At 43.7% G+C, this 16056-nt stretch overlaps 1 protein-coding gene across 1 annotated transcript in view; it reads left to right on the top strand.

Annotated features, from left to right (window-relative positions):
- fto (FTO alpha-ketoglutarate dependent dioxygenase) overlaps positions 1-16056 on the top strand; it is a gene marked incomplete at its 5' end in the record, with an annotated part of 95408 nt that overhangs the window by 32752 nt on the left and 46600 nt on the right. Inside the window, one exon of the mRNA XM_030765010.1 lies at positions 1392-1516. Within this exon, the coding sequence (XP_030620870.1) occupies positions 1392-1516 (125 nt within the window). The remainder of the gene's footprint in view (positions 1-1391; positions 1517-16056) is intronic.

The raw sequence follows: 16056 nt of genomic DNA, 5'->3' as shown, positions 1-16056 counted from the left end.
AAAAGAAAAAAAAACTGTTGTGTTGTCTTAACAAGTGATGTGAACCGATGCTGGGAATACTTTCTCAGAGTTTCTCAGTCTGTCAGTCATCTTAAGAGATGTTTTCAGTGGATGAATCCAGATTCAACTGGATCGAGAAAGATAGAAAAGAACTCTTCACTTCACACACCTCACCTTGTCACTTTTCAAATGACATCATCTTTCTTTCTCATACACACGCACACGCACACGCACACACACACACACACACTCGGGTGCTAGGACGCAGTTACGGCAATAGGTGATAAGGAAACTGAATGAGTGTGACTTGACTTTTTTCTTTCTTTCTTTTTTTTTTTGTTTTTTTGAAACGCCTACACACACACACAAAGAGCTTGTCAGTTTAGACAGTGGCTTGTCAAAGGCAGATTACAGAAGGAGAAAGTTTGGATGTTGCTGGTTTTTCGGGCGAAGAACAGAATGAGAGGAGGAAAGGCTTAAATGTAAGGGACAGAAATAAACGAGTCTGTCGACAGTGACAGGAAGGGACTGTTTTTAACAAGCCAGCAGAGTCAGTCATACACGCACATTCACATGACAGGGAGAGAGAGAGGGAGAGAGACAGAAAGAAGGACAGGAGGATTTCTGTATCCCTGACAGCGCTGCGTTTAATTTAGGCGACCAAATTCCAAATTTCTTTTTCACCTCCCTCTCAGAATCTGGCAGTTTGGAGGCTTTGGTGTTAGCTCTGTGCTAAAGGTTGGAGGGACTGCTCAGATTAGCGTGTGTGGCAGAGCCCCTGTAAGCTGTGCTGTAATACATGCCTGGCTAGGAAATGCTCTTACCCCACAGTAAAGGATACAAGATGTTAATTTACTCTCTCTCTCTCTCTCTTTCTCTCTCTCTCTCTCTGTTTCTTTCTTTCTTTTTCGTTGCTGTCAGAGTAATTTAGTTTTTGACTGCTTCCAGCACACCCTTACGTATTTACTTTGAACTTGCTCAAAAGTCAACAAAACGTATCTAGTAGACCTTCAAAGCTAATACAGACAGGCCAGCATAAGGTTAACCTTTGACCTCTGGAAACTGACAGTCCATTGAGACACATGTAATGGCTTAGTTCTCTTTGCTCAGACTTATTCAATGACTCTTCTCTCCCCAAACAGCCAAAAAACCCTCTTCACTATTGGGCCCAATTTAACTTGTTCCTTTCATTGAATTGGGTGTGCCAGAAGCTTTATTGACTCAAATACTTGTTTGATTCGTCATATTTCTCGTTATGAGAGATTTGAGTCACTAAACTTATGTCTCATGTGGTGCATTTCTTTTACGTTGAGTTGCATTATGAACAATGTGCTTTATGATTTATGTGAAATATAGATCATGAATGCTGCGTTTGTGTGTTGTTTTATCAGACCCAGCTCTTGCTGAGCATTGTGGAGGATGAGAGTAATGTTCAGGAGGGCAGGAGGGAGATGGCGGAGACTCTGCTGAACGCGCTGGCCGACAGACAGCAACACAGACAGACCTGGAGAGACAGGTCAGTCCAAAACGCACAAATCAACTGAGAGACAACGAAAACCTAGACTGCTACAGTAGATATACTCATACCTAGGACTAATACAGTAGACATACTCATACCTTATGACTACTACAGTAGACATACTCATACCTTATGACTACTACAGTAGACATACTCATACTTAGGACTACTACAATAGACATACTCATACCTAGGACTAATACAGTAGACATACTCATACCTAGGACTACTACAGTAGACATACTCATACCTTATGACTACTACAGTAGACATACTCATACCTAGGACTAATACAGTAGACATACTCATACCTAGGACTACTACAGTAGACATACTCATACCTTATGACTACTACAGTAGACATACTCATACCTAGGACTAATACAGTAGACATACTCATACCTAGGACTAATACAGTAGACATACTCATACCTTATGACTACTACAGTAGACATACTCATACCTTATGACTACTACAGTAGACATAGTCATACCTAGGACTACTACAGTAGACATACTCATACCTAGGACTAATACAGTAGACATACTCATACCTTATGACTACTACAGTAGACATACTCATACCTAGGACTACTACAGTAGACATACTCATATCTTATGACTACTACAGTAGACATACTCATACCTAGGACTACTACAGTAGACATACTCATACCTTACAACTACTACAGTAGACATACTCATACCTTACAACTACTACAGTAGACAATAGACATACTCATACCTTACAACCACTACAGTAGACATACTCATACCTTACAACTACTACAGTACACAATAGACATACTCATACCTTACAACTACTACAGTAGACATACTCATACCTTACGACTACTACAGTAGACATACTCATGCCTTACGACTACTACAGTAGACATACTCATACCTTACAACACAGACAGACCTGGACAGATCTGTCGAATGCACACAGATCAACTAACAAACAGCCAAATCTTAGTCTATTACAGTAAACATACTTGTACATTATAACTGCAGGGGACATATAAAGATTTAGGTGGTCAGGTCATCATCAATTACACAGTATAAAAACAGTAGTCATTCAAAATCCTTTACAATTAGAATCACACAGAAAAGTAAGATATTCGGTTAAAAAAAAAAATCTAACTCAGAAGACGATGAAGGAAAAGGTAAGTTCAGAAATGCGTTTAATCATTTCGGCCCATGCTTTTTGTCCAGTCTAATACACTGAGCATCAAAAAACAGAAAAAAAAAAAAATCAAATCAAATCTTTTAAGAACACTCTTTGAAATATGACACAACACAATGACAAGGCTTGTTCATTGATTTGTTTTGTGATTGTTTAATAAAGATACCCAGAGTGTGTTATCGTGTATTTCTACACTTTTTCCTTTTTCAAGGTTGTATTTTGATCCACAGTATAAATTGGACACCCCCCCTTTTTTTTTACACACTTCACTATCATTTATTTATTTCTAGAAATGATGAAACACTGTTTCTCTTTTTACTGAATACTGAGTCCTCACTTTGTGTATAGTGGGGTTGTGTGTTTGAAATAAGCCAGGCTTTGTGAATGGTAGCGTGTTGTTGAGTTTGTGAGTTTGTGACGGGTTTGTGTTTGTAAATGGGAGAGTGTTGCTGAGTTTGTGAGTTTGTGAGAGGTTTGTGTTTGTGAATGGTAGCGTGTTGTTGAGTTTGTGAGTTTGTGAGAGGTTTGGGTTTGTGAATGGGAGAGTGTTGTAGAGTTTGTGAGAGGTTTGTGTTTGTAAATGGGAGAGTGTTGTTGAGTTTGTGAGGATGTCAGAGGTTTGGGTTTGTAAATGGGAGAGTGTTATAGAGTTTGTGAGAGGTTTGTGTTTGTAAATGGGAGAGTGTTGTTGACTTTGTGAGGATGTGAGAGTTTTGGGTTTGTAAATGGTAGCGTGTTGTTGAGTTTGTGAGAATGTGAGAGGTTTGGGTTTGTGAATGTGAGAGGTTTGGGTTTGTGAATGGTCGAGTATTGTCGAGTTTGTGAGAATGTGAGAGATTTGGCTTTGGAGGGAAATCCTTGTACATGGTAGATATCACACAGACATGTGGGTGCAGATAGCCCAGTGACTTCCTTCCTCTGAGATAACGCTACCTCTGAGAGACGCTGGCCATTCACATAGATAAACACACAAAGTCAGGCCTGACACACACACACACACACACGCACACACACATACACACACACACAAACTGAAGATTGACATTGAGCTTTGTTGATTTAGCTGGTGTCCCCCCTGTCTTTGGTTTTCATTAGAGACAGAGTCTTCCTCACACCATAATGCACTGCCAAAAGCCACACTCAACTCGCACAAACACCTAAATCAAAGAGACAACAAATAGCTACACTCAACTAGCACAAACCTCTAAAACAAAGAGCTACACACAGCTAGCACAAACCTCTAAAACAAATAGCTACACTCAACTAGCACAAACCTCTAACACAAAGAGCTACACTCAGCTAGCACAAACCCCTAAATCAAAGAGACAACAACACTTCCTAAATCTTCTTAAAATGCGCCATCCTGCTCTTTTTACTCCTGCCTCAAATCATATCACAGTTCACCACACAGCCCCAAACTGCATAACCCCTCTTTTTCCCTGCCTAACACTACATAAATCTAACAAAAAATAAAACACACACATATAAAACCATATTTAAGGAAACACTCTCCACAAGCTCAAACTATGTTCTACTCTTCAAATTGCATGCTAATCTACTGTCACACACACACACACACACACACACACACATGCAGGCATGCTATACGTTTGCATAAGTATTTCCTAGCTGTTGCTATCAGTGCACAGAGAGTAAAGGAGCTCTCCCTCCCACACAGACTGATTGATATGTCTAGATGAGCCTTAATGTGCAGTTCAGCCCTCTCTTTTTTGGCCCTGTTCACCGATGAGTTTGACCTCTGGGAATGATGTGTTCACTCAGACCTTGTGTGTATGTGTGTCTGTCAGTGTGTGTCTGTCAGTGCCGTAGCCGTGCCAACCTGTGTTACCGCGGCTATAGATCAGATAAGAGCCAGAGCCTCTGTAAGAGCTTAAACTGCCTGAAGGAGCATTTCTACCTCACACTTTGCTCACATAGTCGTTTGTCAAGGGGGGGGGGGGGGGGGGGTCTATAAAGTTCCTACGTTCTGCTGCCTGGTCCAGACTCCCACCCTGACCTGGAAGAGGGGCTTTTGCCTCTGGGTGACCCCGAGGAGTGCCCCTGTTCTGATAGTGCCTGTAAACACACAGGCTGAGTGTTATGTTAACGCCTGTGCTTCTGGCCTCATGGACTCTGTTTGGCGCAAGGCACCGTAATTACAGGCGCCGAAAGCCAGGCACCGTCCTGGCCCTTCATTCGTCAAAGGTCTGCATGCGCACACACAAACACACACACACACACACACACACACACACACACACACACACACACACTCAGACACACACTAGCCTTAGCATTGTCTAAACACTTACATTTTCAATGTAGTACCAAAACTACACTGAGCTGCGGAAAAAAAAAAAATCAACACAACACTTTTCAGACACTTTTGTACCCTGCAGTAGTCCTCTGCACTGTCTCAAATCTTATTATGCTTCTACAGACAATCCCGAACTGCATAACCCCCCTTTTTTTCCCATGAAACTTTAGCGCCCTACCTGAAACTGTAACAAACTATTAAAAAAAATTGACCAAACCAGAACTGTATTATCCCATCCAGAATTTCACAGTAGAATCTCTGCAAAACCACAGTAAACCACACTAATTTTCCCTAAAATTACTGAAGCTTCAAGCTGCACATAATCACATCTCACTATATTAAACAACTAAATCAAACAAAGCTGTCCAAAACTATGTGAAGGCAAAACTGCCTTTCCGCAAATACCCAGTATACAGCTGCTGAGAGAGAGAGAGAGAGAGAGAGAAAGAGCCCATGCAGGGTGGGATGGGAAACCCCTGACATGACCCAGAACAGGAAATGCTCTCTCTTTTTCCAACATGCAGACAGGAGTTTATTTCATCAGCTGGAAAAGGTTGATTAGATAGAGGAATGAACACACACACACACACACACACACACACACTCCCCCCGGTCTCTATCTTTCCCTAACCCCCTCAGCCCCCCCCCTCGCCCCCCATTCTGATAGTGCCTTTCCCAAAACATCAGGGTCTTGTCTGTGAAGTGGCTGTCATCGGCCTACATTTGAAGTAAACGAAACACATGGCCCAGTGTGAAGCTTATGAGACACACTGATAAGGCGGTCCTGATATCATCTCTGTCACTTTAAAAGGATAAGGAGAAATGAATTCTCTCTTAGGCATTTGAATGATGAAAGATAGACGCTCATTCAGCAGGTCTATCTACTCTCCGTATCTCCGTTCCACATCATGCATGTCGGCCTTACAACCGCAGGGAGAATGAGGGAGGCTAACGTAGCCCTGGAAGTCTTTTAGAGTCATTAATTCCGTAAACCACTCCTTGAAATTAAACTTTAGGGACCCAATTTGCTGATTAATTTAGCTTTTAACAACAACAACAACAAAAAAAAATTATAATTATTCAAACAGTGCTTTTCATGCCAGAGACCTCTCTCTGGAGATAATGCTATTGTTTTGTTTGAGAGCGTTAGCGCTGGCTAAAAGTTTAGTATTTTTAAACACTCTGATGGATTGAACATGCTCAGGCTACATAAACATACCCAGTCAAAACTGACTGATGATGTCTTTTTTCTTTTTTTTCTTTTGTTTCTTAAACAGTGGTTTAAAGTATAACAGCGGTGTGAGGCCAGGGTCTGCTAGCTCTCACTCATCCCTGCCGGGGGGAGGCAGACTGAGCGATACAGAGGGAAAGAGAAAAATGCCAAATGTTGCCGCTGGGCCTTCCCAAAGCCTTATGGGTACTCACAGTGAATTATACCTCCACTTCCACTGCCGCCTCGACTCATCCATCCCCTTTAAACACACGCGCTCACGATACTGCGCCCCCCCCCCCCCCCCCACCCTCTCTCTGTTTACTTTTGCCTTCAGAGAGACGATTTAGCATGGCTCTGTATGTTATACTGGATAACGCAGACATCTTGGCATTTATAACTGTTGACTGTTTTGGATTGTTTCTTTGGTATCTGCCACCTTCAGGGTGCTACAACAGTAAAGCTACACACAGGAGAATGGATTTCAATTTCAGCTCATGAATCAATGGAAATTACATTGATGGACTGAGGTGTGTGCGTTGATAATGTTACGTGATATTCAGCTGTCATATCAGATTTTAAATTGTTCATACAGCTGACTAAAAGGAACAGAACTGACCCCAAACATGTGGCTGAAACAGTTCTCTTTTTGTCATCTCTGTAGTCTAAGAATATTATGTGAAAAGGTGCAGTGACATTGGTTTTCGTACGAATCTTTTGATATGGAAGCGACCTGGATGTACATTTTTAGGGAGTTAAACAGAGTGACTCTGTGACCTTTGCCCCTGTGTCTCCAAGGCTTCAGCCAGATGCTCCTCTGAATAGGTCACACATCCTAACAGGACACACACCTTGAAGGGCGTTGGTTAGTTATAAAAAAAGAAAAGTAAAAAAAAAACAAAAAAAACACACACACACGCACACAGACATTCTGACCGACCCTGCCTATACCCAATCCGGAGCCCTCTGCATGTGGTAACCTCTGGGTGACCTTCGGAGGGCAGAGGTCGAGCTTGCGGCGAGTAAAACGTGTGCGTTATTGCGATGGACTGGCCGAGGCGGAGAGGAACAGCTGTGTGGTTTGTAGTGACCAGGCAAACTGCTGTAGGCTTTGTAAAATCATTATATGATAATGAAAATGATTACCGTATTACACGGGCTTTCAGGACAGAAGAGCAGGAGGGCGGGGACAGATTTGCAATTCGTTTTGATAAATGGGCTGTGAAGGTTCCCATCTGGCTCTCTTTCCCTCTCTATCTGTCTGTCTCTCTTTCTCTTTCTCTCTCCTCCATTCTCTCTCGATTTATCATCCTTTTATTCCCCTCTCTTTCTCTCCTCTCTGTAGTTATTTTCTGCCTCCGCTCGGTTGTGCTGTTCAAGGCGCAGAGCTGGAATGAAAGATTGAGAATTCGGCTCAGAGCTTTCAGCTCCGTGGAGGAGAAAAGACAGGAGAGAGAGAGAGAAGAGGAGGAGGAGGAGGGAGCAAAAGTTTTTTTTGTTTTCTTTTTTTTCCTGTTTGACTCTTTGCCCTCTCTTTCTCAATGGCACTGCAGAAGAGTAGGCAGCTATTGACCTTTGCCCTGGGAAGCTGTTGGACAGCTCGAACCATGTAAATCAAGCAGCGCTGTGTTTTCTAGAAGAGCTCGGAAGTTCATTTTCCTGTGGAAAACGTGACGAGGTTATGAGCTATCTGCAGAGAGGGCATTTTGACTCTGAGAGAGTCGTTTTCACTCTCTGCTGTTTCCTATAGTCAGCATTTCTTTAGTCACAGTCTTAACAATGCATTTAAGCCAACATGGAGAACATGGTAAATGTGTTCGTATGTGTTTGTATACATATGTGGGCCAACATGGTTATCCCTCTCTGTGAATCCATATGGATCTGTGTGTGTGTGTGTGTGTGTGTGCGCGCGTGTGCGTTCGTGCATTTGTGTGTATGTGTACATTTGAGGTCTACAGCTGCCTTCATCAGTCAGCCCGCTCATGGCGACCTCTGACCTCCAGCCCATCTCTGAGTGTCCTCATCTCGGCGAGGGTCCGAGTGTGTTTTGTTTACAGGGATTGTGTGTGTCCTGCCCTTTCTGCCCTCACCTGAGTGGAAGCTTCTGGAACAAAGGCAGAGGTCTGTCATCAAGCTTAGGGGTCACAGAGTTCATAGTGGCAGACTGAAGTTTCTCTAAGAGCTTCATTTAACCCTCCTCTGTGTCAACCACCAGTTGTTGCCCTGTTGGGACAGGGGGTGTGTCCTCTGCTGTCAATCACAGCCTCCCTCTCCAGTGACATGTCTTTTGTGCTGATGGGGACAGAGTCCCTCCCACTGGGGGGGCTGTACAGAAACTTAACAATGCGGAGCCCTGTCCCAGATGGGAATTTGAAAGATTGTCACCGTCCAGTCACAATGAAGAGGGACAAACTCAAGCCTGCTTCAATATAAGCTCTGACAGACGTGATTGAAAGGGTGAAAGTGACTTTATGCAATGAGGAGGAACGCGCACACGCACACTCGCACACATGAGAGCGCACATGCTCACTAGCTGCTTCTGCTTCCCTCTCTTAAGCAGATCTCAAAAACAGGGCAAAGTGTTTGGATTTGGGATTAAGGGGGGATATGACACCAAATGTTATGAGCATTAATGACTTGTGTGTGTGTGTGTGTCTGTGTGTATGTGTGTGTCTGTGTGTGTGTGTGTGTGTCTCAGCTCTAATTTGTTTCATTAGCAAAGTGACATGAAGCAGAGGTACTTTATCATGTTGAACAGTGATCTCTGTGTTCCTGTCAACTGGTGCAGACAGGTTTGTCAAATCTGTGTTAGTCTCTCTCTCTCTCTCTCTCTCTCTCTCACACACACACACACATACACACACACATTCACAGGCTTTCCCAAGGCCTGTTCTGCCTGTGTTCCTTGGCGTTAGTCTCTGTATGAGAAGAGTTAGTTGGCTGCGGCTTTTTCTTTTTTCGTTTGCTGCACGTCAAGGTGTGTAGCTGGCAGGCAAACACCTGTGTCTGGAGAGTTCGACAAGTCAGTCCTAACCTTGTTCAACCCCCACACCCCCCCCCCACACCCCAAACACACACACACACACACACACACACACACACACACACACCTCGCATCTTAGCCACTGGTCTGTTTATCACTCCAGAGTGTGTTCAAATAGCAAACAAATGAGAAAGGTGTTTTCGCAGGGCTGTAATTAGAGTGAAAGTGATGGTTATGTTAAAAAGCTGTCGTCTAATTTGTCTGTCTTTATCGACACAGACATGTGTGGTCCCTCCCCCTAACTTCGACAGTGCGTGCGATATGTGATAGCCTTTGGACTGCGTGTTTGAGGTTTGATCGTAAATTACTCAAAAAACGCCCACATCACTGTTTAGTAATTTCAAAATTATGCACAAAATAGCTTCCCTCAAATTCAGACCCACCTGTGCTCCCATCCTCTCTGGCCTATGGGAAGAAAACGTGGGCGGTGCCGAGGAGGGGCGGAGTCAGGAAACACAGACACAACCCTGTGAGAGAGGAACTGGTTTGATTTGTGTCAGCACTTGTTTGGAATGCCCTTTGAAGAATACTAGGATGATTGACACTCTTTTAATATGTGCGCAGACAATGTATGTCCTGTTTGTTTGTACAACCAGGCTGAGACACAGACACACACACACACACATACACACTTCTGTCCACATGTGGTACCCAGTCAGTACCAGGCTGCCCCCCCCCCCCCCCCCCCCCCTCCCACCTACCCCTCCAGATTTTGTGGCTAAACGTTAATCTCTCACTTAAACAGGAATGCAATTCAGCGGATCACTTTCCTGTGTTACACCCCCTGTCAGAATGAGAGAAGAAGAAGAAGAAGAGGAAGAAAAAGAAGAAAAGAGTGAGGGAGAAATCAGTTGAGTTTAATTGCTGGCAAGGTTTGACAGTAATTTTATAATTATGCTTTTGGCGGTAAGAGTCGGGCGTAGGAAGGTAAGCCATGCACATACAGTCAAGAATGCAATTAAAGTCCCCACAGTCATCTCAAACTTGTGCTTAGCGTCAGACTCTCATTAAATGTTGCTTTTAATATGGAAACAGCATTGTGGAATGCGAGAATGGTAACCGGCCTAGGTTTGGTTTAAGGCTTTTCTGGAAAAGCGCTGTGTTGCTGTGCTCAGGAAAACAAAAAAAAAAACAAAAAAAAAAAAAAAAAACCCAAACACGTCGGAGGTGGTGCAGGATGAGGGAGCAGAGAATGTGTCCACTTGATATTTGTCCCTCAGGGATTTGTTTAATTTTTACAAAAACAACCAAAAAAAAAAAAAAGCATCAAATGCAAATAAATAACTTTTCCCACAAGATAAAGTACACCTGACAGCCTACGCTAACCTCAACGGATTTTCCACCTTGGGCAGAAGCTGACATGTTGTAACAACCCAGTGGACCCTAAAGCAGGCAGAGTTTCTCTGTACAAACCGATCTTTTCCTTTTAACTTTTACTGTTATTCAAATGAACTTGTCGACATATGAATCATCATCTTTATGTGATTTAAGTGGATATTTTTCCTTTAATGACAGCAGCAGGACTTGGGGCTGATTTTAGAAAGTAGGCCGGGCTGGCCTAGTGGGAATGAAAAGCCAGGGGCTCGGGTTAATGGCAGGCCCAGGCAGAGTGGCTGTCAGGCAGGCGGGTTGTGCTATAGATATGCCTCAAGGAGGACCAGGACCCTTTAGTGAGCAGGTAGATCTTTCTCTTAGTTCCTTAACTAGCTCTCTAACTTCTCTCTGTCTCTCTCCAAAGCTTCAGACCGAGTCTCACTATTACACGCCATGTTTCTGTCTTCACCACTCACACATTCCCCCTCTCTCTCTTTCTCTCTCTCTTTCTCTCTCTCTTTCTTTCTTTGCTCCCTGCAAGTTTCTCTGTCTATTTCTGTCCTGTTCTCTCCATTCCTGAGAAGACAGGATACTGAGTTTATAAAGCAGAATGTAATAGATGGAAGTAGATTGAGTGTGTGTGTGTGTGTGTGTGTGTGTGTGTGTGTGTGTGTGTGTGATTAGTACTTCATACCCTTGACTGCGCTGAAGTGACACGCGTGGTAATGATAGCGTTAGCTCTCCTTAATCACACTAACACACACACACACACACACACACACACACGCGCGCACACCCTCCCTCTCTTTCTCTCCCAAGAACTGTTAATTATATCCTACACCACTGGAACACTTCTCTTCATGGCAAGCATATTGTGTCTTCCAGTGCTGGCAGTGAGGTCATAAATTATCCTGAAGGTGAAGATGTAAGTTGGAGGAGATAGTTATGAAAATTTCATCTGTCTGGCATGGCGACACCAGCTGCCGCTGTCAACCGCCGTGTAGTGGGGGAATTACTGCAGGTCAGGGGCTGTCAGCGATAGGACCGTCAGTGCAGGGGCCCTGTCACCCCCCCCTTCCCCAGCACCCCGTCCTCACCAAAAGCCGCAGAAAGGGGCAGACGTACGCACGCACACACACACGCACACACACAGACACACACACAGACACTCCCCAAGCTGTCTGTATTCATTACCAAACGTACACTAGGACATGGCAGGCAGGTGGGCTCCACCTTTCAACCTCTCCTACTGTGATCATCTGCCATCGGAGGTGTGGATGATGGCTGTTGTGTGATGTGTGTGTGTGTGCGTGTGTGTGTGTGTGTGTGTGTTGTTCAGAGTGAATGTATTTCCTGTCCTGTTACATTTGACCAAAGGTTTCGTTTGTATATGTTTGTATGTGTGCGTGGGTGTGCGTATGTGTGCGTGTGTGTGCGCGCGTGTGTGTGTGAGAACATGAGTGAAAGAATGAATTTGTATCTGTCCAATTTATTTTCACCTGTGTCTGTGTCATAGAAGATGGCGTTTTTTTGTTTTTGTTTTGGTTTGGTTTTTTGGGGTTTTTTTCACAGCAAAATTCAAGACTTGTTACTTTTACTAATTTTTTTTTTTTTTTTTTTTCCTTTGACTCATCTCGTGAAAACTCTTCCTGTTAGGTTCTCCACTGGAGCAACACAATTAACAGAGACTGAGTATGCCCCCCCCCCCCCCCCCCCCCCCCTCGACAGGCAGTCCGCAGCTTCCGGAGAATTCTATTAGACCCGAGCAGCAGCTGTTAATTACAGTTCTCCATTCCTTGCTTTCAGACAAATGAAAGGCTTCAGCCCAGATGTAGGATAGAGAGATAGGGACTTGGTTTTTTCCTCTCTTTTTCTTTTACAAAGCCACTCTCAGAAACGGGTCATCAATGGGCCGGCGTCTGATGAATGTGTCGGCCGCTAATGAGGATCTTATCTGGTCAAGATTAGGTAGGATATTTGTAATTAGTGTACGGGCTCAACTTCAACAGCAATCTTAGCCCTGCTTCGCTTGTGTTTTACCAGTTTGAATTGTGTGTGAACTTTTTTTCTGGATGAATAGACCTGATCCTCAAGGAATCGTAGCATAAGATGAAGTCTACAAAGGGTATTTAAACAGACCCCCCCCCCCCCCCCCCCCCCCAATATTCTTTCCTTTTTTTATATGGCCATTCAAGAACAGAACATGGCATTGGTCTGACTAGATGTTATGAGCATAAAACAGAGTTTAAGTAGTTGTTGTGACCAGATGTTTTTTCTTTAGTGTATCTTTCATTTTGACTAAGTTAGGGTGACCATATTTTGGTTTTCAAAAAAGAGGACGGGGGGAGGGGATGATGCGTGCCCCTCCTAACTTACGGGGAAATTTAAGTGTATGTCACTTTTGGTTTCTGTTGTTGCGCATGTAAGGCTGATGGTCGACAATGCAATGTAAAAACTGCATCTGTACTTAACTGCGGCAATACGTAGATGACTAGTCTTTAATAAGACAAATAACTGCTAGCGTAATAACAGTGGCAAGATGATCTTATTTCTCTCCATTCAAGTTTTGGTGGCGTTACGGCTTTCTTAAGGTCTCGTGGCTGTTGCTGCGGCGTTAACGATAACGAATGAGATGCAGTTTAACCAATGTATACAGTATGATGGGGTACATGACCGTCCACTGGTGGCTTGCGAGAGGGCAGGACCTAAGGAAAAAGGTTAAATGCATACGCAGTTAATGGCGACTGTGGAGAACAAAAGCCAAATCCCGGACATTTTTGGCAATTTAGAAATCCCGGCCGGACGCATTTTTAGGTCAGAAAAAGAGGACATGTCCAGGAAAGAGAGGACGTATGGTCACCCTAACTAAGTGTGCTTAAGGATTGCACACGATGCTCTGAAAGAGGTTAGCACTGGGATAGTAAGCAGGCTAATGTCTCATTACATAAGGCCTTCTGTATAATGGATGAAAACATACCAGTTTTATCTGTGACCCTCCTTTTAAGAGTTGAGTCTGCTGAGCTAATCATTTTCCAGTCTTCTCTCTAGGTATTTTCTTTTTTTTTTTTTTTCCTTTTTTTCTTTTTTCTTTTTTTGGTCGTCTTCGTATTTGGTACCTGTCCTCCGCGTTAAGTCTTCATCCTGTGACTGTGTACGTAGCCTACAGTCATGCCAATAGGCAGCAAGCCCAGAGGTCACGTGACTTTGAGATATCCAGAGGCCTAGGTACCCTAAAGCCTCAAGGTGCCCACTCAGCTGCCAGTGGGAGGGGAAAAAAAACAAACAAAAAAAACACAGATTTGCTTTTTACCTTTTTCTTTTTTATATTCTTTTTTTTTATTATTATTATTCCTGGTACTTTCCATCTGACACTCATCGTGACTTATTTCCTTCTTCTCTTTTCTCTCTCTCCGCTAGAGGGATATGCAACTCCCCCCCCCCACCCCCACCCCCTTTCTCAGTCTCTCATGAAATTGCAATGCGATTTATTCAGCCCGAGGTGTAGCCATTCACAATGCTGTTTGACACAGAGAAGGCAAGCTCCTGCTGCCTTCTGCTGCCTTAAAAGGTCCTTAGAGCGCCTACCGTGCCATACCACACACACACACACACACACACACACACACACACACACACACACGCACAGAGCCCCCAGCCTCTTCATATCCTACATTTATGAACCTCTCAACAGCACTACGGGGTCCAGTAAAGAGAACAGAGGAATAAACCCATCAGAGTCCCCACTATTATAACTCTGACTGTCGCTATCCCAGCTTTATGAGGACATTTTCACCTCAACTGCCTTTTTTTTTTTTCTCTTACACTTACTTTTCCTTAAAATACAAGTGATGAATAGAATTCTCTCTTGAAAGATTTGGTGACAGAAAAAAGACAAAAAAAAAAAAAAAAAGCCCATATCTCTGGGAAATAACAAAATGGGAACCTCTCAGTGAAACTCATTTCTCATAGGTGTGTGTGTGTGTGTGTGTGAGTGTGTGTGTGTGTGTGTGTGTGTATGTGACTCCTCATTGTGTAGCACAATGTTTGTGTGTACAGTAGAATACATTGTGTGTTTGTGTATGTGTGTGTGTGTGTTAGTGTTACATTGTGTAACACTATGCGCGCGTTCACAGTAGTGTGTGTGTGTGTGTGTGTGTGTGTGTGTGTAAGGCCTTTGTGTCTGGCTCTCTGACTCTGCGCATGTCTCGCATCGCCATGGTAGCACTGACAGACGCACAGGCAGATGTGAGCATGGTGGTTAATGACAGGTGATTATAAGTAACACACATGCCAACCTAATGAAACCTCTGGGCTGACAGCAGCATTTGGTGCACTGGCATCTTGGCACTACAGTAATGTTTGTCTGCAGCTGCCTGGCTCTCACCTGCAAGATGAGAGAGAGAGAGAGAGAGAGAGAGAGAGACGGAGTGTAGCTGTTTAGTGTAGCTGTTTGACCCAGAAGATCTGGGATAACTATGTATTTGAAGAATTTTGAATGATTTTGATTGACTGTGTGTCAGTACACCCTCATGGCGTCATTCACGCCCCCCCCCCCACCACCCCCCAGCTTTTTTTTGTTTTTTTTGTTTTTTTTATTAATGGAATTAGACCTGTGTGTGCGTGTGTGTGAAAGAGAGAGAGAGAGAAGTGAAGAAGTTCCACACGTACACAGCACCTGTGAGTTGAGTAATGGTTGTAAATACCTCACTCTTTGTCAGAGTGAGTGGAGTTGTAATCATACCAAGCTTCATGTGACTGAAACGTGATAAAGAGCTTGTCTTATTCACCCAGGTGCACCTCCACTTGGCAGATGGGTTGAGATGAGTGAGTGTGAGTGTGTGTGTGTGTGTGTGTGTGTGTACATGCATTTTTTTTGTTGTTGACTCATGTTGGGAGTGAATATCACTACCTGTCTCAGCTGTATCAGCGTATAAGATTATTTATGGACTGATAATCAAGCCTCAGCATGCTTCTCTCTCTGTCATAAACGCTGGAGAAACAAACAGCTCCCCAAAACCCTGCGGCTTAAAAAGCCGTCCTCAGTCAACGTACTGTAATTGAGCTATCAACTCAACCTTTTTCCCATACTGTGTGTGGCTCATTGTGTCTGCCTACATTTACAGATGGCACATAGCCAATGTTTCAGACTGACACGTTTGTTTACAGCACTGTAATGGTTCCACCCCCCCCCCCCCCCCCCTCAAGATCTATCACAAGTAGCTGCCACTCATTCTCTGGCCCACGAGCTTAACAAAGGTGTTTTTCAGGAAGAAACTCTTCACTAAGCTTGGAAGTTCTGAAAGTATAGAATTACACTGTGTAACATTTGTATCATTCTTGAGTGACATCCTTCATAAACCAACTTTGTTACAGGGCTGAACAGGGATAATGGAGGTTAAGATGCTTCCAGAGAACCATGAACATTCTGACACGCCTTATGCAAGATTCTGGAATGTTCTCCGAG

The sequence above is a fragment of the Chanos chanos genome, chromosome 2, assembly GCF_902362185.1.
Source record: "Chanos chanos chromosome 2, fChaCha1.1, whole genome shotgun sequence".
NCBI classification, from domain to species: domain Eukaryota; kingdom Metazoa; phylum Chordata; class Actinopteri; order Gonorynchiformes; family Chanidae; genus Chanos; species Chanos chanos.
Note: the sequence above shows the minus strand (reverse complement) of the source record. Positions and strands in the feature narration are given on the sequence as shown.